This window comes from Pituophis catenifer, unplaced genomic scaffold, assembly GCF_029215685.1.
Source record: "Pituophis catenifer annectens isolate HBS135680 unplaced genomic scaffold, rPitCat1.0.hap2 SCAF_1, whole genome shotgun sequence".
NCBI lineage: Eukaryota > Metazoa > Chordata > Lepidosauria > Squamata > Colubridae > Pituophis > Pituophis catenifer.
The window spans coordinates 306,965,649-306,990,182 of record NW_027256881.1 but is presented as its reverse complement, the minus strand read 5'-3'; the positions used below and the strand labels follow the sequence as shown (position 1 = coordinate 306,990,182).

The 24,534-nt window shown below is 35.3% G+C and overlaps 1 protein-coding gene and 1 long non-coding RNA gene across 8 annotated transcripts; one reads left to right on the top strand and one right to left on the bottom strand.

The window, feature by feature from the left end:
• The first annotated feature begins 765 nt into the window (after window positions 1-765).
• ATXN3 (ataxin 3) lies at window positions 766-21,721 on the top strand. 7 transcript variants are annotated; one of them, XM_070941373.1, is made up of 12 exons: window positions 766-832; window positions 3,281-3,445; window positions 4,625-4,669; window positions 8,279-8,364; window positions 8,843-8,909; window positions 10,684-10,771; window positions 11,001-11,133; window positions 11,917-12,092; window positions 14,968-15,091; window positions 16,613-16,698; window positions 19,294-19,454; window positions 20,144-21,721. In XM_070941373.1, exons 1-11 carry the CDS (start codon window positions 767-769, stop codon window positions 19,386-19,388), a joined length of 1,131 nt encoding a protein of 376 aa, XP_070797474.1. In that variant the 5' UTR covers window position 766; the 3' UTR covers window positions 19,389-19,454; window positions 20,144-21,721. The 7 variants fall into 7 exon arrangements, with proteins under 7 accessions (XP_070797474.1, XP_070797492.1, XP_070797484.1 ...); XM_070941391.1 differs by lacking the exons at window positions 14,968-15,091; window positions 19,294-19,454; window positions 20,144-21,721 and adding exons at window positions 15,184-15,276; window positions 15,386-15,469 and having other exon boundaries at window positions 16,613-16,699; XM_070941383.1 differs by lacking the exons at window positions 14,968-15,091; window positions 19,294-19,454; window positions 20,144-21,721 and adding an exon at window positions 15,184-15,469 and having other exon boundaries at window positions 16,613-16,699.
• On the bottom strand, window positions 4,378-24,520 carry LOC139315282 (uncharacterized). The gene is made up of 4 exons (XR_011600254.1): window positions 24,435-24,520; window positions 13,903-13,958; window positions 11,034-11,113; window positions 4,378-4,682 (listed from the first exon to the last, which is right to left on the bottom strand). It is a non-coding gene; the product is annotated as an uncharacterized lncRNA (long non-coding RNA).
• Window positions 24,521-24,534: the final 14 nt, after the last annotated feature.

Sequence of the window (24,534 nt, the reverse complement as noted above, 5' to 3'; positions counted from 1 at the left end):
CTTTTAAAGTCTTCCAAAGGGGCACTCATCACACTATAACTGAGCACCACCTCACAAAAAGATTATTTTGATCTTTAAATCTAGGGCTACTATATCTTCGCTGCCAAAGTTCTGGCGACCGTTAAACTGAAAGAGAATAATAGAAAACTACATTTGGCAACCCAGATTTGGTAGCCCTGCACATCAAAACGGAAAAACCGGTAATATAAAATCGCAGTGATAGCAAACCATTGCGATCAAATGTTGATGGTTCCAACAATCAAACAACGGAACAGCTTGCCTTCAGAAGTTATGGGTGCTTCATCACTGGAGGCTTTCAAGAAGAGACCGGACAGCCACTTGTCAGAAATGGTATAGGATCTCCTGCTTGTGCAGGGGGTTGAACTAGATGGCCTCCAAAGTCCCTTCCAACTCAGTTATTATTCCGACCCAAATGCAGTAGGCAAATAAGAGCTGCGTTCTTTTCCTATTGCTGCCCTTCCTATCCTCGTTTCCTCTTGAAAATGCCCCGCTGTTGGTACGACGCGAGCCCGCCCGAGCGGGGTCTCCCACCCCCGGCGCTGTCCGCTGCCCCTCTCCCCGACCCCAGGCGACGCCGGAGCACGACAGCAAGAGGCGCGCATAGCGTTGCGACGGACTACTACGGGGCGTTTGTTGCGCTCATCGAGGCGCATCAAGGGGAGCTCGGCGGAACGCAGAGGTAGCCTCGGCGATTGGCTGCAGCAGGTCACGGAGCAGAGCGTGGTTTGATTGGCTGGGTCGGATCATGTGGTGTGGAGCCGATGGTGGCGGTGGGAGACACATAAACATGGAGGCCATCTTTCACGAGAGGGTGAGTGAGCCTCTTGCCTTCCCTTACGGAAGGTGGGGTGTGAGGTTAAAAAAAAGGGCGAAGCGAGAGGAAAGAAAAGCGGCTCGCGGGGAACTTGCCCGGCAAGCGAAACTTTCCCGTTTCGGTTCCTTGGGTCGTTCAAAGGCTACGAAAATCTCTTTTTAGTCTTTTATACTTTTGTATTCAAGCTGCCGAGGGGAAGAATAAGAATAAAGCCCAATTTCTTGTGATTCGGAGGTAGCTAGAAAGGCAAGGCGGGTGAAGGGTTTCCAATAAATAGGTAGGAGAGGATGGTGGTGGTGGTGACGGTTGTTACGATAAAGGTCTGAGCTTTTGAAACATTGTTTCCTTTCCCGTCGCCTGTCGAAGCGGTCACGTTTGTTGAAAACGGACGCCTACTCTTTAAGGTGATGCTTGTAAAGTATATTCCTGTAGTTGGGTGGTGCAAGGAAGCGTTTTCTCTCCCATGCTTACTAGTGAATCTTTTCGGAGCATCGTCGCCCCTTAACCATGCTGGCAGGATCATTGAGCAAAAGACAAAGAAGTGAGAGCTGAACATGGAGGACCAGAATACATGAATTGGTGTTACTAAACACTAACCTTTTATATGAGCTGCTGCTGCTGCCTGTGTGTGTGTATACATACACACACACACACACACACACACACACACACACTCGGTGTTTCCTTTCAGCTATTTGTGTTTATACACGCAGAATGATACACAGTACATGATTTTGTTTCCTGCCTTACTGATGGAACTGGTTGTTTTGAAACTCTGTGTGCCCCAGGCATCTCTGCCATTAATTAATATGATCCCTTTTTCCTTGACATCAACATTATGTATAACCTGAATAATTGCTGCTGGGGGAAGAGAATGGTTTGGGTTTCTTTTCAATCTTTGTTTTGTGTAGTATTGACATCTCTAGATGTAAATTTTTTGGGGAAGATAAAATGTTACATTTCAGATTGATTCTGAAGGCAGCCACTTGTCAGAAATGGTATAGGATTGTCATTTTCCTGTCAAACAGATTTTCTCTGAGGTTTTGGAAAGAGGGCAGAGATTTAATAGCATTAAGTAATGGTATTCAACTAATCTAGCTATTAAGGAAGAACATTTTTAAGCATAACATAAATTTGCTAATTGCTTGCCCCTCCCAAGAGCTGTATGTCCCTAAAAACATCGCAGAGGGTTGGGTGCCTCTGGCATGAAGGAAAAAAAATTAGCTACTCTGGAATGTATAGAAATGCTTTTCTTTAGGTATGTTTAGGTCGGAGAATCGAGAAAGAGCTGTATTAAGAAGCTTAGTCCCATTTCTTCAATGGGCTACCAAATGCCTTCAAGCAGGATATGAGTGTAATAGCACTTTGGCATCTATGTTGTTTACCAATTGATACTGAAGAGTTATTTAATGCTGGAGAAGTTTGGTCTAAGTCATATTGATTTAAACTAATCAGAAAGAAAGACTATAATAATTTAAATCATAGTCAATAATATTCTGTTGTTGATCATGATTTCTACTAAAGTCCTTCTGCTTTGTACAACCTTAATACCTATACTTCAGTCCTCGTGGAGAAATGCGACTTTTATGTTTAGAAACAGATATATGTTATATATTATAAATTCATGCTTTTGATTTTCTTATGATTAATTTTACATTAGAATTGTTATTTAGTGCTAAACCAGATATATATCACAGTTGACTGATGTGCATATTTTCTCTTGATAATAAGTAATAAAAATAGGTTATAGTCAGTATTATGTATGGCTTAATGTGCTGGAACAATAAAAAAGCTATGTTGGAAAATTAAAGATGTAATTTAGGAAACTTAAATGATAAAGATTATGAATGTGTTTCTGCAATTGCATGCAGAACTAGTTGGACTTGTTTGGGTACATACTTATATATAAATACTGTGTGTACAAGTACATATGCATGCATAGGCATAATTTTAGCTGAATAGTTTAATGGAAACAATGAGCCTACAGATGAGAATGTGATCAGGAAAATATTAGAATGTGCAGAAATGAATAGACTAATGCTAGCAATCAAGGAAAAAGAACAAACTGAACATTATATGATATGGGACTTATTTTAATCAATGGTTAGATAATAAAATCAGAAGTTAGAAACAGGGAAACAAAAGAAAAAGATTAGTGAAATGAAGATATGTTAAGAGAAAAAAACAAATATTATGATTATGTTTAATATTATCATTTTAATATTATAGAATTAATTTTAAAGTAATGAATATTGCTGTAAATTTTGATTATTACTTTACAAAGATATCTGTCCCTGGACGACACACTGTTTAATTGAAGATGGAATTATTATGTTGAAAAATAAAAAAAAATAATTAAAAAAAAAGGATTATATTTGCTCTGGTTTTTGAACAATAAACATGAAAAGATCATACAATATTGTCCTTTTTTTTTTCATAATTTAGCAAGAAGGTTCTCTGTGTGCCCAGCATTGTTTGAATAACTTACTGCAAGGGGAATATTTCAGTCCTGTGGAACTGTCTTCTATTGCACAGCAGTTAGATGAAGAAGAGAGAATAAGAATGGCAGAGGGTGGAGTTTCTAGCGAAGAATATAGAACATTTTTACAGGTAACAGCTCTTCAGGTGGTTTTACATTTATTTGCCAGTTTTTGTTCTGCATATTTTCTTACTGAAATAACTTATATTGAAGCTGAATTTCAGAATGATGAAATGTAAAGTTATCTATTCTCCTTCCTAGAATAGCATTTCCAGATATACAGGTAGTAACTTATGACCACAATGAAGTTCAAAATTTCTGTTGCTAAGTGAAACATTTATTAAGTAAGTTTTGTCCCATTTTCGACCTTTCTTGCCACTGTTATTAAGTGAATCATTACAGTTGTTAAGTTAGCAACACGATTGTTGACTGAATCTGGCTTCTCCATTGACTTTTCTTGTCAGAAGGTCATAAAAGTGGATCAAGTGACTCCAGGATATTGCAGCCATCATATATATATATATATGTCAGTTGCCAAGCATCTGAATTTTGGTCACATGACTATTGAGATGTAAGTCAGTTTTTTCAGTGCCGTTGTAACTTTGAATGGTCACTAAACGAACTGTTGTAAGATGAGAACTACCTGTACCTTGTTTTCCCGAAAATAAGACATCCCCTGATAATAAGCCCAATCGGGCTTTTGAGCGCATACACTAAAATAAGCCTCTCCCCGAAAATAAGCCCTTCCCGAAAATATTTCAATGCAGAGCTGGAAATCAGGTAAGACGGTAAGAGGAGCCCCATCTTGCTCCATGCGCCCCAAAATAATAAGACCTCCCCAAAAATAAGGCCAAGCACTTATTTTGGAGTTCAAAAAAATATAAGACAGGGTCTTATTTTTGGGGAAACACGGTATTAGAATTACAGTCAATTTCTTAGTGAAACTTCTGTTTACCATTTTTAAAGATTTTTTTAAAAACTGGAGAACTTCAGGTACAGAATTTATTTTGTCCCATGCTGCTTTTAAATACAAAGAGCAAAATGAAAAAGGCTACCGTACTAATCACTAGATTCTTGTATTTGCTTGGTGTTGCATAATTTATCTGCTGTTTCTCATTGACATAACGTGTAAATCCAAGAATGTTACCTTTGTTCTCATGCCTTCAGAATGGTTCATTAAAAGTATTTTTAGAGCGAATAAAGTTTAAGATTTACTAAGATTAACTGAATTTATTCTCTACCTATGATTTTCCAAAAGTTTCTGTAGCACATAAATTAATCTTCTTTCCTTTGCATTCTTTGTTGAACAGCAACCTTCAGGAAACATGGATGATAGTGGTTTCTTCTCAATTCAAGTAAGCAGTTGCTCTATAATTTGTGAAAACTTTGTTAGAATACAACATTTGAAAATGCTTATTGAAATACCCTGGGCTCCTATTTTAAAGCTGTTTAGGAAACAGCTGTGCTCAGTGAATACATTTCTTAAAGTAAATGCATCCCAAAATGTACAAGGAGCAAATCCATGGTTACAGAGAGTTCTTTATGTTTCAAATCTACATTGTGATTGCAATTCTGTAAATAGCTTCCATGCTTTTACATCCCACTGATTTTCAGTAGAATATTAGCATTCTAATAATTTATATAATTTTTCTACATAAGTTAGGATGGGACAGATTTTCCCAGGGCAAACTGATAAGGTAATACATTATTTGGATTTTCCCCCCTGCCTCAGTAAAGCTGTCCTTTGGGATTTTAGAAAAAGTTTGCATTAAGTTTTTTTCTGGACAAACAGATGAGCTTATTTATCTATAATGATGTAATTAATAAAAATCTTCCTCTGTATTGTACATCAAGGATGGTGGAAATGTACTTTTTATAAGGTATATGTGTATAGTATTTATATTTTCCAAATAAATCATTACAAAGTGAAAAGTTTGCATACATAAACATGTGGGAATAATTTCAGGAGATGGAGAGAAAAGATGCAGCTAGGGTATGATCAAATAAGAGAGGGCATAGCTTGCAGCTGCATAATAGGCAGAGAGAGAGACACTCAGAAAGGAACCTCACCAACTTCTCAAGCTGTAAAATAGACAGCGGTAGATTGATATTGAAGTTTTTATCCTGCCTTTATGACTTTTATAGAAAAACTCAAAGCAACAAACATACTTAATACTCCTCCCTTCTCTTAGTTTCCTCATAACAAGAACCTTATAAAGTGAGTTGAGCTGAGAGAGAATGATTGGCCCAAAGTCACTCAGATGGCTTTCAAGCCTACGGTGGGATCAGAACTTAAGTCTTCTGGTTTCTAACCTGGTGCCTTAATCACTGCAGCAAACTTGCTTTCTAGATAAAACCAGTTCTCTCTGTGTGCAAATATGTGCTCACACACACATGCACAGTTTCTACTCAAAATTGATGTCAGCATTTCCAGATAAACAGGACAGGAAACATGACCAGATGAGCTAATTCTACTTGATTGTAAGATTACATTAACAGAATCTTGTAAGTCTAATAGTACAAACCTTCTACTTTCTCTTTGGCAGCATCTCTTCCCCCTCCCATAACTAAGCTTATCCTCACATACTGTTACAACATCCCTGTATAATTAATTACAGGTTGTCCTTAACATACAGTCACAATTGGGACAATTGCCAAGCAAGGCATTTGTTAAGTGAGTCATGTCCAATTTTACCTTGTTAAAGAAATCACTTCAGTTGTTAAGTGACTCATTAAGCAAGTCTGGCTTCCCCCATTGAGTTTGTCAGAAATTGACTGGGAAGGTTACATATGATGATCACATAACCCCAGGGTACTGCAGCCATCCTAAATATATGCCAGTTGCCAAGTGCCCAAATTTTGATCATGTGACATGAGGATACTACATCAGTTGTACCCTGTTTCCCACAAAATAAGACATACCCTGATAATAAGCCCAATCAGGCTTTTGAGTGCATGGCAGTAAGGCCAAGTGCTTATTTCATGGTTCAAAAAATATAAAACAGGGTCTTATTTTCGGGGAAACACAGTAAGTGTGAGCACTAGTTATAAGACACTTTTTTCACTGCCATTATAACTGAATGGTCACTAAACAAATAGTTATATTTTGAGGAATATCTGTATTTATCTTGTCCTTATAGTAGGCTGCTTTGGGATAGATTGTTGTATGTAATAACTAGGCTAAGTAAATAATAAGTAAACTAGGAACAAAGACTTCAGAGCCATGTACGTTACATAGTATATATGCTCTGCAAAGTACAGTAGTTTGTAACAACAAAGTAAACTTTATCCAAAGTTGACTATATTTGTTTCAAGTTTGAAATCACTGAAGGTGGCAGACTTGATCTGCAATTTATCATTATACTTTTCTATAGATTGTGTTTATTTTCTCCTCTTCTACAAAATATGAAGCAGGGTGAATTTCTCTCTTTAATTTCCCAATTGTTGGCAAACAAATTTTATATTAATAATGTATTTCAAACAAGAAATTTAAGAACAAATGGACTACTTTGTCCAAAATATGCAGAATATACTGAGACATACTCAGTGATGTCCAGAAATATGCCTCTCATGAAAATAGTCACTCAACATGTCTATGGAGATTCTCAGTCATCTGGGTCATGGTTGTCCTAAAGGTGCTTTTTCAAAAGGCAGCTGGACTTCTTTTGTTTTTCCTTGAAAACGTTTCACTTCTTATCCAAGAAACTTCTTTAGTTCTGAGTGAATGGTGGAGAATGGAAGGATTTATATTCGTTGCAATCATCTGGTTGTTAGCACTTTCTCTAGGAGTTGTTGAGGCTACTTGGAGGTTTATCTGTGTCCTCAGGATGATCTTAATAGTGCAAATGGATGTGGAACCTTCTTGGAATTGCTGATAGGACTATGTTGTAAACAGGAGATCAGTGGTATCATACAAGAATATTTATAGGAATATAAATCCTTTCATTCTCCACCATTCAGTCAGAACTTGAAGAAGCTTCTTGGATGAGAAGTCAAATGTCTTCAAGAAAGAACAAAGAAAGTCCAGTTGCCTTTTGAAAAAAACATCCTTGGGATAGTTACTCAATATTTAATTATTTTACTGACATTTTAAAATGGTTGTTAATATCTTGTCCTTGAAAAAATAAATGTATTTTATAGTATTAAGTAAAACTATAGTTTATAGATCTCATTACAGCAGACTCATTCACAAAGAACTAAATTTCTACAGTGATTTACAGCATTTGCATCGTAATTTGGGTAAAGATATAAATCATGCATTCACATAAATGTCACCTATCGGTATAATAATGTATTATGTGTTTAAAGATATTCCTGAATTAGGGACACTTCCTCCCTAAAATAGTCAGCTAAAATGGGATTTCACTATATAAAGAATTAGACCAATAGGTTTTAAATATCTTACCAGCTACACATAATGACCTGACAGTCAGAATAAAATTGATGCTTCCAGAGCAAATTGATTGTATATAGCTGCTGATAATAACAACTCAGGTGTATAATGTGACTTTTGGGGGAAAAAATCAAATTGTTTCTTTTTTCTTCCTATCATTTTCTCTGCAAATGCATTTGGTTTTCTGAAAGACCAAATTAGTTTTCAAATTGTATATTTGTTATCCTCCCTTAAATGTATTTTATATGTGGCCTGCTCAATGTAGATTCATGAAGGTTAATTCTTAATTAACTTAGTCCAGTGATTTTCTTTTAATGAAATATGGTTGTTCCCCCACTCTCAAATTTAGTGGAAACAATAGGATGGGTCCAGATTTAATCAGAGCAAACCAATTAAAATAATGTGATTTTAGTCCTGACTACTGGAGTTCCATTGATTTCAGTGGTCTGTTCTGAGTATGACTGTGTCTGAATTTAGTTAATATATTTGTCTTTATAGTTCTAAAATGGTTGCATTGCTTACATTTTATAACTGACTGATTTATCTCATGAAAAGTGCTGTTTTTTGACAGGTTATAAGTAATGCCTTGAAAGTTTGGGGTTTAGAACTAATCCTCTTCAACAGCCCAGAGTATCAGAGGCTCGGGATCGAACCTATGTAAGACTTTATTTTTTAGCTCCCTGCTTCCATTTAAAAAATAGTAACGGTTATGCAAGGAAAAAAAAAACCCTTATACTTTCCTTCAGAACTCCTTTTGAAAATTACTATTTCAAGTTCTGGTTTTATCCGCTCAGCATTTTCTGTTTCATATTATTGAGGCCTTACATGTTCATTTGTCCCCTGAGCCTTCATGACATCTCAATATCCGTAGCATTATAGAATGCTGCTTTTGAATGGTATCTGCTTAATGACATCACCAGTATGTCTGTATTTATCAAGCATATGTAATGATAAATATATCTCCAAAACAATATTACTAAATATTCTGAACTATCTGTGGATGAAAAGTTCACATAATCCGAATGATAGCTTTAATACTACAGTATGGTGTTTCTAAATGCAAAAATGGTAACACTGATTAATATTTCTGTGCTCAAATATTTAATTCTCTGAATACTTTGTGATTTATTTTCAGAAATGAAAGATCTTTTATTTGTAATTATAAAGAGCACTGGTTTACAGTTCGAAAATTAGGGAAACAGGTAAAGTTCTTTATTTTTCTTCTTTAAAATCGATGTCAAGTTTGTCATTGGAATCTGCTATAAATTCTGTCAAAATTTAGTGCCTGTCTAATGACAAACACTGCATTCATAGGTAGGTAGGTAGGTAGATGATAGATAGATAGATAGATAGATACTGTAAGTAGGTAGGTAGGTAGGTAGATAGATTCAATTGATGAAATATTTTGGCTCTATTCAAAATGTTATTTCCCAGAGCTGCTTTGTTCCTACTATTCAGTATTGTAGGTGAATGTTCATGTTCATTCATGTCTAATAGAGGTGTATTAGACAACCTACAACCTTTTGGATCATCCTTTATGAATATTTACTTACCTAAATATAAAACAACCATGGGTCGCCAGAACAGCAGTGGGAACGAGAGTGATTTCCAACTTCCTGCCAGTTTCCTCACTGTCTTTGTGGGAAGCTGGCAGAGAGCATTGGAAATCACAATCACGTGACTGCAGCTGACTGTGGTGTTGCTGCAATAGCCGCATTTTAAGATATTTGAAATTTCAAATCCATGGGAGTAATGGGTCCTGGATTTTGTACACATTTTTTTAATTTAAAAACATATTTCAGATACCTTGATTCAAAAATTGTTGCCCTATGACGCATCATTTTGCTAATTGAAGGTTAAAAGAGACAAAAAGGAAAGTTTTAGCAATATGTAGTTTAGATAGGAGTAGCCAGATTTTTTCCCTTGATGTTTCTGATTCATCAGTTTTTCTAATTTAAAACCAGGCATTTGCATTACAATAAATGTTTCTAAAGCAGCAATTGCAATGTATTAAGTTTCCTGCTATGTATTCAAGGCATTCCTTTGATTACAGCCTTGTTTTTTCCCCCATAACTAAATGTTAATGCATCCATTAACTTGTATATACTATCTGAAAATGACTAGAAGACACTAAGAGTTTTGTATCTGACAAGCTGTTTGCAGGCCATCAGATTTATACAAATAATATCATATCCATGTTTCCCCAAAAATAAGACCAGGTCTTATTTTCTTTTCGGCCGCAAAATAAACACTAGGACTTATTTTTGGAGGGCATCTTATTTTTTTTCCCCATGTATGAGAGGCCCACTACTTCTTCTTGCTTGTGGCGGGGCAGAAGGCTGCACAGTGTGCCAGTGCCACCATCGTGAGACCTGGGGGCATGGAGCTGCCCCATATGCTCTGCACCGGCTTACCTCAGGGCTGCACAGCCAGGCCACCCATGCCAAGATACCTGCCTTGCCTCGCGATGGCAGCTCCAGCAGCCCCATCCAGCAGGACCCTGCATGGCCGCAGGCCCACTTCTTCTGCTTGCTCGTGACCACAAAGGAGCAGGAGGCAAAGCGACATGCTGGTGCCGCGGCCATGAGGGTGGCCTGGCTGCGGGGGCCCTGAAGTAAGCTGGTGCGAGGTGTGTGGGGCAGCTCCACCCTTCACCTCATCTCGTGGCCGCGGCACTGCAAGCAACCAGCTGTAATGGGCGGCTGGCCACTGTGCAGGCTCTTAAGTAGGGCTTATTTTGAGGTAGGGCCTAAATTAGGTGCACATGGAAAAACATGCTAGGGCTTATTTTCGGTATAGGTCTTATTTTCAGGGAAACAGGGTAGTAATACAAAATAGTTCTTTTATTTATCTTTGATTGCATATACCATATATTTACTTAATTGTTTTAATCCCGGTAGTAGGTATATGTTTTGCTATGTATTAAAATATATTATTAATAATCACACTGCATGTTAATTTTCTTTCTTTGAACAGTGGTTCAACTTGAACTCTCTTTTGACCGGTCCAGAACTAATATCTGATACTTACCTTGCACTTTTTCTGGCTCAGCTACAACAGGAAGGTAATGCTAATTTTCAGATGCTAAATGCTGTAATATTGCTGTAATATTCATCTAAGGAAACACTTTTCCTGTGTTGTTTGACTGAGTAATGCAGAATGCACAACCAAATTGCCTACTATTGATAAAGAACATTTTTCTCTCCATTACTGCCTTGGCCACTAACCCCTGTATTTTATATTAATTTTTAGATTATCTTCCTAATCTGTTCATATCCTTTTATCTTTCACAGGTTATTCAATATTTGTTGTAAAAGGTGACTTACCTGATTGTGAAGCTGATCAATTACTGCAAATGATTCGGGTGCAGCAAATGCAAAGGCCAAAATTAATTGGGGAAGACACACTGCAATCAAGAGATCAGAGGTAAGGTAAATAAACGCTTGTATTTTAATGGATTCAGTGTAAGTATTTTTGAGGCCTGATTATGAACAAAGAAAATAGGAGCTAAAAGGTAGAAGGTACTATTGTGTTTACAAAATATGTTTTTGCCTATAATAAAGATATTATCTATGTCTAATAGGAGTTATACCAAATACAAAATAAGTTTTGCATCATTTCTGTATATTTTCTTAAGAATTGGGAATTTTTTAAAAGTAAGTCTTTTAAAAAAGGCTTTTAAAAAAGACCTTCATAGCTATCTGTGCAAATGCAGCTATTAGCAGAATCTTAAATAAAGATAGTGTCAATGGTGCTATATATAAATTCACTGACCTCATTAATAGACTCTGCATGGGTACAAGATCCAGAGACTTCTGGCTTCTATTCTTTGTGATTGTGGTGACATGGAGACAACAACACATACAGTATGTAAAGCTGCCCTTTGTGTCCCGATCAATGTACACTTGAGGACCTCATGGCAGTAGCTTAACAACGCAATTAATGTTGCTAGTTTTTGGATAAGATCTATTTAATTTGGAGATATATTAATCTTGTATTTAATATTTTAAATTTTATGTCATATGGTATGCCTTATTTTAATTGTGATACTTCTGACACGAACAAACAAACATGAACAAACTGATAGCCATCTTTTTTCTGCCCACTGTATCTTTTAAAAACTAAATCCTTCTCTCTACCACTCATCTAGACATAGTGCAGAATTTGGCTTTAGAGTAAGAATGGTTTTTTTCTGTTTAATTTTTCCAGGGTGCAAAAAACAGACTTAGAACAAGCACTAGATGTTAACCAGTCCTTTGATAATAGCAATATGTTAGATGAAGATGAAGAAAATTTCCAAAAAGCACTTGCACTCAGCAGACAGGAAATTGATATGGAGGATGAAGAAGCAGATCTCCGGAGGGCTATTCAACTTAGTATGCAAGGTGAAAGATTATATTTTGATTTTAAAAATGAATTGATATTTTGTATGCTTAATCTTATTCAAACATAATACAACAAACCAATAAAACTACACTGAAGCTTTTTGTGTGTGTGCCTTTGAGTCAGTGTTGACTCCTGGTGAATGCAAGGACTAGTACCAGCAGTTTTGTCTGCCAGACATTAGACATGTTTGCCATGACTTACTTTCTATTGCTGAGAGACAGCAATTGGCCCAAAATGAGCCAAGGTCACCCTTACACCAAGTTTTCTGCCCACAGAAGCATTATATACCTTTAAAATGTCTTTATAGATAAGATTTGCACACTTTAAAAATGAGTTAGAATTTATTTAGACTTAGCACAATCTCTAAGTCAAAAGCATTTATTCCAAATCATTTTCAAACACTACACAACTCTAATAAATAACAGTGTTGCATCTAGTGAGGTGCTTTGGAGTCATTTAAGTTTTTCAAAGAAATTTATTCTTTAGAGCAGAGTGGGATTTTTTCTGAAGTGACCAAATGCAAGGATTTATTCTCAAGTTTGAATGATTTAATACTAAGTTGGTGAAGAAAGCAAATAGAATATTTGGCAAGAAAGTATTTCTTTTTTACTTTCAAACATATGGAAAAGTATGAGGAAAGTTGAATGATAAGGAACAATTCAGATCTCTGCAATTAGAGTGCTTTGGTGGCAGAAGGGTGGTTAAGTGTCAAAATTAGCTTCTTGCTTTTTCCATCCCATCAGAGCAAAAACAAAAAATCTTACTTTTTTTTCTTAATTCAGTAACCAAATTTTGAAGTCTAAGGTAGGAATAATAATTTCAAAATATTGTGTCTCCCATTAATATTATTACAAGGTGACAGTATTTCAAGACTGTTTTAGGCAGTTATTAAAAGATTTAACTATCTCTGCCTTTATCTGCTTCATGGCAGGCTGAAATTCCTGACCCTAGCAAAAGTCTTCCTAAGGGCATATTAATTCAGGAGCTAAGCCATAGTTGCACCTGTCTTTCAGAACTACAGTACCACTTCAATTCTTTCATCCATCCATCCATCGCTCCAAAACATCAGACACTTTTCTTTACTGCATAAAGGCAGTTTAAAATAGTATAGTCCAAGAGAATTGAGTGACTAAAGTGTTGATATACAAATGGGGAGAGCTAGTTTCTAATCCAGTTTCAATTATGGAAGCACACTGGATAAATTTGGACCAGACACACACACTCAGCTCAGCCAACTTCTCAGAATTGTTACTGCTCAGATAGCAGGCCTTGTACTATGCTTAGATATAATTGCATATCAAATAAAAATACTAAATGCCAAGATAGAGGTGCAACTATTTCACTTTAGTTTTAATTGCCTAGAATTCCCAAAATTGCTGGCCTAGCTTTAGACTTGCCTTCTTATAAATTCCAATTATAGGGCATTTACTGTGAAATATAATCATTATATAAGTAGTCATCTTTTAGCAACTGCTTTGTTTGCTAAGCCGTCTTGTTTAGCAAACTGTTCAAAGTTACAGTGGTGATGATCATTAGCTATATTTATGATCTTCACAAGCCTGCAAAACAAACAAAACTAAAGCAATTTCACAACCACAGTCACAATTTAACTTGGCAACTACTGCTTAACAATTAAGTTGCTGGTCTTTATTGTGGTCACTAAAGGAGGGCTACTGTAATGTTTTTTGCAATCCTAACAATCTTGATGCACTACAGTACTCTAGATTCATGTTGTCTAAACTCAACAAAGGTGTTTCTCAGTCTCACTTTCCAAGTCAGGCCTCTACCTGTTTCACTGCTGTACCTTACCTGAATAGTTTTTGTTCTGCCAGATTATTTTTCTGCTCCAGTATACAGAATCCAACCTGGAGAAAAATACACAATATATTGGCATTGTGTGGCATTGTCCTGCCTGCCTGGATCCATTGCATATTGAACTGGTCTGGCTGAAATGGAACTAGCAGCTAGATACATTTAGAAGATAGAACATACATGAACACATTGAGACTAGATTTGTAAGAATTGGCTTTATTGCTCACCCAAAGGAAATCGGATTTTTGAATTAGAAAATGTGTTTGTGCAAATACAAATCTGCTATTATTGATTTTAATTTTGAGCAGCCCTTCCCTATTTCATATTAATCATAATCAGGTAAAATATATTGATAATCTCAAGATTTAACATATATATATTGGTATTTATTATCCATGCTGTTATAATGTCCAAATCCAACTTCTATTTACAATGTAATAGGACTTCCTTTAAGATGATACGAAACATTCAGTTAGTAGTCCAGCTACTAAGTAGGATTATACCAATACTGTTTTTAAAATTTATCTTTATAAATAAGTGAGTTGAACTAAAAGTGACAGCATTAAACTACACAGTTGGCTTTCATTACTAAGGCAGGACTAGACCTCTCAGTCTCCTGGTTTTGAAATGCAATATTAAAAAAACCTGATTATTAGTACATGCATTATTAGATCACAGGTGAAAGTGTTCCTTTTGAGCTGCCATTTATTCTATAGTCAGGATGAAAGCCAGGATTTTGTCCTGGTTTGTGGAATGTCCCCCCTTGAGCATGTCTAACTGGCACCAGCCTTTTTATTGCCAGCTGTGAAGGAAACCAATCTGCGGATGTTTTTGGTTTGATTTGGTTTGTTCTAGGTTTTAAAGTATGATTGATGGCATTTGCTTTTGTTGCTTTTTTTTTAAAAAAAAGATTTTTATATTGTTTCTTGTTATTACTGTTTAATTCTTCTATGATTACTATACAAATGTGTATTGTAGATTGCTTTTGTTATTTTATGCGAAACATAGTAAATATCCTGGTTAACTTAACCTTCCCAATAAGTGGGTGTGTGTGACTTTTAGGAGAACATCGAAGTGGCTTCTCAGATTGTTGCACACAGAACATTCCACACTCATCTGCAACAGGTCAAACTGAATCTCTCCCATCAGAAGAATTGCGGCGTCGAAGACAGGCCTATTTTGAAAAGTAATGTAAACTGTGTAAAGCATAATTTGTGGGTGGCAAGCCCCAGAAGCCTTTTGTTAAGTGATATTACTTTATTACTTGATGTTTTTCAGATATTTTGAATTACAGTTCCTATCTTTTCTAATACCAACTATGCTGGTTAGAACATAGAATTATAGTCCAAAGTACTAGGCGAGTGCTGAGAGGTGTGTTTTTTCCTGAATTAACTCATACCAGTGTTTAACTGGTTCTTAAACTCCTGAACCACTCACTCAGTTTTGCAAATATCTTGATTCTTTTGGCTTGATATTATAGTGCAAGACTGAGGCACCATGCTGGCTGCAGATAGCAGGATTCCGTACTTGGGCAAATCACGCTACCTACGTAACTAATTCATTGGTCAGTTATATAGATGATTGTTCCAGTTTGAAATGCAAATGAATGTATGATGTTTTATCATGATCACTTAAGTATTTTTTATTTAGGGCAGTATAAATTATAAACTAGTAGCAAATTGATAATTGATCTCTATTGCCATATTTATGTGTTCATTGATTACTGCAGTAGTGGCAAACTTCATGTCGTCTTGCTCAAAAGTGGCAGCAGTGTTACTATTTTTAATTGAAAATGCTATACTGCCTGCCTCTTGATATCATTCTTTTTAGTGCTTCTTTCACAAGCATATTACTGTATCCAATTTCTCTTTTGGCTTGTTCTAGACTAAAATTAACTTGGATATGGTACCAAAATACATCTCCTGTTCTTATTATGTAATGATAAAATACATTCATTAGCAATTGGTACTCCTATAATCCTTATCTATTTTATGTACATGCATCTGTGATTATCATTTTTATTTTGAAGAAAGTTTTTATGTTGAATTAATTCAAAGAAAGGTAATAACTGAAAATGCACCAACAGGCAAACTTAATATCCTCTAATAATAATCACTATACTATAATTATTGTCCAGAAGCACATTCTACCATAGTAATGTGCCAAACTCCATATCCTGATCAGAGAACTTTTAGGTGCTCCTGGCAACATTGTTCTTTCTTTTTTTTTTCTCTGAGAATGCACTGGTTTAGCCTTTTCAAGGATGGTTTGTCATCTCCTGGCTTTGGAATTAGATGTAATTCCCAATAGTCTGATCCCAAAATATTTTTGTGTTGTGTATTCTGTGTTAGGAGAAAAATGGAATCTAGGAAAAAAGACCAAAATGTGGAGTTTTGTCAACAATTGTTAGTAAGCTTATTGGCTAATTCTTTGGGATCGATATACTTTAAATATTACATCCATCTGATCAGTTTTTAGAATTGAATATTTTAAGCATGGATACATACATACACATACGTGTGTGTTAATGTGTGTAGTGCAAAAATTGAAATACATCGATCCAGCTCCCTGTACTATGAACTTTTCAAATATTCATTATTTAATAGGAAAAATTAAATTGGATGAAGAAAGGCAAGGAATAAAGTTAAATGCTTTTCTACATATAATAAAAATTAATGTGGCATATTTCTCTCTTTGATTGTTTTAGACAGCAGCAGCTGCAAAAGCAAGTTCAGATTCCACAATTCCATGGTGAAGTAGCTACAAATTCACACGCACTAGTTAATGACACAGGTACTGCTTTTATTTGCCAGATTTCAACACATTTTTCCAGTTGTTCTTTCAAATGATGAACCAAGGATATATTTTACTTTGTTTAATACATTTTACCAAATATCTTATTAGCTTTCTGTATCATTGGTCAGCATATCCTTTGGGAAATGCTCTCTGAAATTTAGACAACTTGTTTCAGAAAGCACTGCTGCTCTGCCCTGTGGCAGTTCCGGGGGGCGGGGGGGGGATGTCTTCCATTTTGTTCTTTGTGTTTGAGTATCTACTTTACAGAGGTTATGTAGAGAATAGCAATGAAGTACCAGTGTGTGAATGATGCCCAGTTCTGTCCTTTTTCATCAAGTAGAAGCATGGTAGTACTTGTTCTGAATTGATGTTTGAACTTGATAATAGATGAGGACTAATAAACTGGGAAAAGAATCTGTTCAGTCTACTCTAAATTGGATCACTCCTCTTGATTACATTTGTAACTTGGGAGTGCTCATAGAATCAGTTCTAAGTCTAATGGTCTCAATGGCATGGTAAAATTCACCCTTAATAGCCAACCTATTTGGATGCCATAGATACTTATCTGCCATATGTTGAAAATCTATGGCTGGAGTTCACAATGCATTATATATGAGACTAACTTTAGAGAACTCCACTTAGTGCAGAATGCACATTGGAACTAGCCATCTTGAATATCATCACTGCAATGTTGTGTTAAATGCAGAAGTGGCTAACATTTTTTCAGCATCACTTCTTACTCAACTTTAAAGGTGTAAAAGGCTTGGGAACAAATTACCAGAAGCAGCAAATACATTTTGTGTGGAGAATGCTTTCTGGTATTTATTCAAAGAATGAATAATGAAATAAATAAATAACATGAGCCATTGTGGTGTAGTGCTTAAAATGACAAGGCAGACTAGAAAGCCTCATTCAATTTCTCACTGATTGTAATATGGTTAGTTTTTTTTAGCCCAACAGGAAAGGTAGACTATAAATGTAATAGAATAAATAAAATATTTGCTGCTTTTTCTTTCATAATTTATATCAGCTTTATTATTTTTTCTGGTTTGGTTTAGTTTTCAACTTTTCTGAAACCTTACGGTAGTTCTGCAGTAAATGTATAAGCTAAATGTTTAAGGGTTTTATATTTTTCTAACTTGGAACCTTTTCTTATAACTCTGTAGAATAGAAATAGAAACAGAATAGTTTATTTGGCCAAGTGTGATTAGACACACATGAAATTTGTCTCCATGTTTGTCTCCTTATCTGTAGTATTTGCTATAATAGTTGAAACAGTGATATGAAACATTTCTTCTTTTTCCCTTGTATTGTATTTGTAAAATCATCTACATGAGGTCTACCTAGTTCTACTTGTTAAATCATCCTTCATCAATTTTGCTACTGTCCTTCTGGTCTATTGAACCACAGCTGTCTTCATTTCCAGCCAGTATGTCCATTGGAAATTGTATTTAGAAATAATAGTATTGCATCCAATAAATTTATAAGCCATCAAGTTGGTGCAATGCTTATATAGGTAGTTCAGTGTATGGTAATCAGATACATTCAGTATCAGTCCATATGATGACTGAAATATTATAGGTAGTCCTTGACTTACAACCATTCAGTCAATGTTAGTGAATCAATGTTAGTGTTATGATGGTGTGGAAATAGTGAATTATGACTGGTCCTTTCACTTATGGCTGTCACAGTATCCCTATGATCACATGATCAAAATTCAGGCTTAGCAACTGGCAGATATTTAAAAGGGTTACAGCATCCAGGGTCACATGGTTGCCATTTGTGACCTTTCAAGCTTGCTTCTGACAAGCAAAGTCAATGGGGACTCCAGATTCACATAAGCTTCTCAGTGATTCACTTAACAATCCTGACAAAGTCAATGGGAAAGCCAAATTCATATAATGTCTACAGTGATTCACTTAACAATTGCCTCACTTAGTGATGAAAGTTTGAGTCCCAATTGTGGTAAATTGAGGACTACCTGTTATGCTATTTGGGAAAAGTTAATTAAATATTCAGACACATCTCAAAATATCTGGAAAAAAAGATAGGCATCTGTTAACTTTGGTTCAAGGCTTCCTAATTTATTTATTTTTATTTTTAATATTAAGCCAAAGGTTTTCCTGTTCAGAGGAATCTGTAGTTGAATGCAATCTAGTCTTCTCTATGAATCTACCAAGGAAAAGGATAAATACTGGGGATGGGGGAGTGGTAAATAATGATGCCAATCCTCTTTACCAATTTCCTAAACCAAGAGTGGAGAACTAGATTTAGCTCCCAAGTAAATGAAGACCACAGAGGATTAATTTACATCAGTCAGTCAGATCATGTTCTGACTCTTAACTTCATTTTTTTTTTTTTAAAAAAAAAAGAAAGACATAGGTAAAGTGGATCTGACTGCCTATACTGCACAATTAGAAAATGATTAATAGGTCTTTTGCGAATTCCTGGATAGGCCTGTCTGACAGCAAGAAGTTCCCCAGTCCTGTCTTGGACTAGTAAACTATGAGCATCAGAACTAGATCTTTTTCTGTCTTTTTAAATTGTTGATCTTCTAGAATTAATATATCTTATTTTCTTGTTTCTTCTCAGGAGGTAATATGAGTGAAAATGATATGCTTCAAGCCGCTATGAATATGTCCTTGGAAACTGTTACAAACAGCTTGAATACAGAGGAAAAGAAATGACAAATACTTATATTTATTCTAATCTTAACGATACATTTGTATTAATTCTGTGTGGGTGGCATAAAGGTAGGGTTCATTTCATTGATGTACCAAAGCAAGATACTGTTGTGAGATTTCAGACTGAGGATCAGAATTAAAAAAAACAATTTGGTTACTATACAATAAAATCTCATTAGTTTATGGTTAGACTGTTGACCTTCTGGGTAATTTCTATTCAGTCAGAAGAACAGTGAGAAAAGGGTTATTAATATACAATAAAATCTCATCCAATATTTTTCTGATCCATAGATGTTCAGGTTGAGTTTACGGGATCTGCAGATTTTTGAATGGGGAGCAGCTCTTTCAGTTGTGATGGCTTGTTCTTGCAGGATGTATTCTTAACAGGAAGATCAAGCATCACCTGATTGCAGAGCAAGGCCTTGGAATTTTGCTAAATAAGATTATGTGAAATCTAAAAATTTGTAGTTTCACATATATGCTCAAAGGCATTCTAAGTATCATGTTTACAGTGCACTTCCAAGATTCCAGATTGACGGACTGAATATAAAAAAAAAATCACCTTTCACTTTTGAGAAATATTTGAATTACATGCATTACTGTACATCATCTTAATTCCAGAATTTAATCAGTTAACATTTTGACTTAAGAATAGCAAGAGATTTGCTGACCATCAAACCTATTTTGGAAGAATGCTAGAGAATTACAATCATCATCATAAAATGGAACATCCTACTTTTATTCTCCTGCTCCTCCAGATCTGCCTCCACGCATTCCAATCTTCCAAAGCTGATTTGATGGGCACACAGGAGGAACCCGCTCCAATTGCAGACTCAAGACTTATTTCTTCCTTGTTTTGCTCTAAAAATGCCTTTAGTATTTTTTTACTAAATGTTGGGCCAATACTGGCTATGATGCACTGATCTAGTATATATATTCAGCCAACACCTAGAATCCAATTAACTGAAGTCAAAAGTGTTGGATATAGTTGATAAATGTTGTTATAATTCTTATTTCAGTTGGTATTAATATTTTATCTTCTGTTAGATATTTCTGTAAGTATTAATACTATCAAGCTGGACATAAATTACATTGTACTGAATCAGCTTATTGGTCCATTTAAGTTAGAATTATCTACTCTGGCAATGATTCTCCAGTCTCAAGCAAGAATCTGCTACCTGAATTGCTTTTAATGGAGGATAATTAGAATTAAACCCGGATTTCCTACATGTGTATCATGTGCTCTGCCATTGAGCTATATCCTTTCCAAGATTCCATGTTAATTTTGAAGTGAGGAAGTTAAAAAAGATTTTGATGCCATGATTTCCGTGCCACGTTATTAATATGCATTAGTAACATCTGAAATGAACCCTGCACAGTTACTTATGTGTTAAAAAATGGATATACATAAATGGATGTGTATGAGTATGTATTATATCAGATGTTAATGAATGTCTTCTTGTAACAGATTTGCAGCTTTTCATGAATGGTCTTCATTCATGCACCTTACTGTTTATTCAAGGGAAACTGGGAAGCAAATTCTGTAAGCTACTTTATTCTGACAGTCAAATGTTACATAACAAATATTGCAGGATGACTGAATTTTGCATTTTGTATTAAGAATAGTTCTTTTTTTAAAAAAATGCTTTAAGCACACATTCTGTTTACATATACATATTAAGGCTATAGTTTTGGATACAAATGATATACTCATTAAATCTATGGATACTTGCCAGATATACAAAACAATCTTGTGAAATTGATTAGGTTTTGCAAATTATTTTAAAATTATTATATTGCACCATGTTCATGTGTCATTCTTTGCTACTGAATAATTAATAAATGTACACAGATTATGGTACTATAAAAATAACACAATATTAAAATTGATTTTGATAATATCTGTTTACAAAAGTTATTTGAGAGTTAAATATGAAAGCCAAATGCCTCTTATTTTCATGTTTCATATGCTGTTGATTTCTGTGAAACTATTACAGAAGTACAAGCACTACGATTTGGTCCAAGGATAAATACTATAAGAGTGTATCTAGCTTTGCCAGTCAGTAAACTGAAGGTAGCTATTTTAGATTTGCCTAATTTATTTATTAACAAAAAATTACCATATTTACTGCACGTTCTTTTGGGGTGAAAAACAGCATTAGTTACATAAAGCTACATGCATTCATTTTAATTGTGTTTAAGCTACTACTTGAAAAGAAATATATGAAAAGATGTATAGAAGCCATGAAATGAAATCATACTAGTCTGTAAAAACCATAGTTTTATTTTTTCGTACTTTTCCAATAAATTGTGTCCTTGTGGACAAGTTGAATCTGGATGAATTTAGGTCCATTTCTTTCAAATATATCTCTTCATCAAAGCAAAGTATCTTTTCAAAACATGTACAGTATATATACCATATCAATTATGAAGCAAAGATTTTAAATATATTTTTTCCATTTAACGTGTGTGCTTAAAAAAGGTGGAACCCTTCTTTAAGTGTCAACTTGTGGTAAAACATTTACATAAAGTTTACATAAAGTTAATGCAGTAAATTTTGGGAGTTTTTTAGTAATTTGAACATTTCTCTACTTGGGGATTACATTAATGGACAGCCTTGAAAATTGTCCATTTGTAATGGTGAACATTCCTAAAACTGAAGTTATAGAATCCACTTTTGGTGGAAAACCTGAAAGAAATCTGGATTTCCTTCATAGCCAAGGCCTTTTTTAATAATGTCCTCTAAGGGTTTTTTATTCCTTTGGCATTATAACCAGATTAATGCTCTAGAATTTATTTATTTATTAATTATTAATATTAAAATATATTTTAATTTCATAATTATAACATATTTAATTGCTAGAAAAGATTAGATGTTACAAGCAATTTAGCTACCTCATTAAATCACCACTTCCTTAAGATCCCCAAGCTTATCGACACAGCCAGGTTTTGGGGGACTTCTGCAAGGACATCAGAGATGGAGTCAATCTCACTCCCCGGGAGGGATGGGCATAATATTTCATAGGGCAAAAATGTTTGGTTCATTGTTCTCCATCAAACGTTGGTGTTTGAGGAAATACATGCTTCAGATATAGTCCCAATCCCTTAATAATCTGTAGCTGCCAAGAGTTGCCTTATAGGGGAGATGAGCAGCATAAAAATGTAATAATAAAATTGAAAATATGTTGTGATATGTAAGATACAAAAATTACCTTTGTATAAATAAGAACAAGATATACACTGAGGGCAAAGCAAAGCCCAGCTTACCTTCAGCTCTGTGATAACTAATGGCCCCTTTATGAACTTTTTGAAAATAATAGTGCATCACACAGAAAAAAATTCAAGCTCAATGTAAAACAAACAAGCAAGCAAACAAAAAGGACTGTGACCACAGGGCCCAGGAATATGATGTACTATATTATTATGGCCTAAATTAGCTTATATAAATTAACCCTGTTGGCTTCAGAAAGGATTTTGAAACCTGGTTATCCCCCTGGGCATTGGCCCAGGAAGAGCACAGCTCCATGGGGAGGGAAGTATAAATATGAGCCAAGTCACCTATTACGATTACCAATTGCTTGGTGTTTTTTTTAAAAAAATGGATTGCTTTTTATTGTAAGCCACCTAGAATTGAGAGAGGAACCTTCATCAGGTTTCTAACCATATCTGGTTTGAATAATCAAATAGTAATGTTTCCCTTAAATTTGAACTTTTTGAACCTTGGCTGAATTATGCATTTTCATAATTTAAAAAAATGCAAATGGGGACTTCTAAGGAAGAAATGGCAAACTGAAGACTGACAACCATGGCAGAATGAAGAACTAACAAGTAGACGGTCTTCATAATTCCTCTTTGGACGAAAAGAAGTCCCAGAAGTGCTCCTTGTGAGGAGAACATAAGACAGTACTCTCTAGTAGGTTTTGAGCTCTGGCAATGAGAGAATAGCCATCTCTCAAACCAAGTTGGTGCTTTCCAAATGACCCTGGGTTCACATGCTTGCTTTTCTAACCACTTTTAGAAATTGGTTGTTAACTAAGCTATTAGGAACCTTTGGAGCGACAAGTTCTACAGCACCAGATTTCTTACCAAAAGACATTTTAAATCCAAGTTTAAGGGCTTAATTATTTTTTAAAGAAAATTCTTTTGAAATAAACAGCAAAAGGTGATTAGCACTATGATTTTGGATTTGAAATAAGATTTTTTCAATTAATTATAAGACTCCTGTGAGAAAATTATTTTGTTTTGAAGTTTCTTGAAAAGAAACATGATATGATTTGAATATTGGACACTAGAGGGAACCTGAAAAAAAGATTACAACTAAAAACACTTAAATTTGACTTACTAATAAAGAATGGAGCAAACTATTTTAACATTGGACCTACTGAAGGATATTTTTGAACAATGGACCCAGAAGTTAATATTAAGTGTGTCTGCCTCTATAACTAGACTGTTTTAAAATGTGATGGAAGAGGAACAAATTTTATTGGACAAGACTGAAACTACAAAGTTCAAGGCTACAAAAACAATATAGAAAAAGATGCTACATTGGACAAACATGAAACTGACTGACATCTTAATAATTACCAGGGGTACACAAATAACAAACCAGTGACGTGGATAACTTTCCAATTGTTTTAGCAACCATTCAAAGTTTATAACGGCACTGAAAAAAGTGACTTACAATCGGTCTTCGCACTTATGACCGTCTAAAGATTTGGGAAACAGACTAAGCAGTATTTTTTTTTTAATCGTACTGGAACAGAATGAAAAGTACTCTTACTGTTCATAAATACTGATGAAATCACAAAGGAGGGGCAGTCACAAATATTTCTGGATACCTCGTAATCCTGTGAAATATTTCATATCTGTCTACGGGGGCGGGGGGGGGGGAGGTCTAAGATCTATCCTCAAAGAATAGGCATTCAGTTGCATGTCGAGTTGGGAATTAGCCACGGGTAAAATGGATTTCCAAAAAGCGTCCTGCGCCACCCACATTTTTGGAAGGACTGGGGGGGGGAGTGGGATAAAGCCAGGTGAAACTAAAGCTACCTTTCCGGTCTTCCTTAGGCTGAGAGCGCGCAACCTTTCCACCCTCCAGCGTCCCGTCGACCTTTGTTTCTTGAGACGCATTCCCCCGAGCGCCAACAGG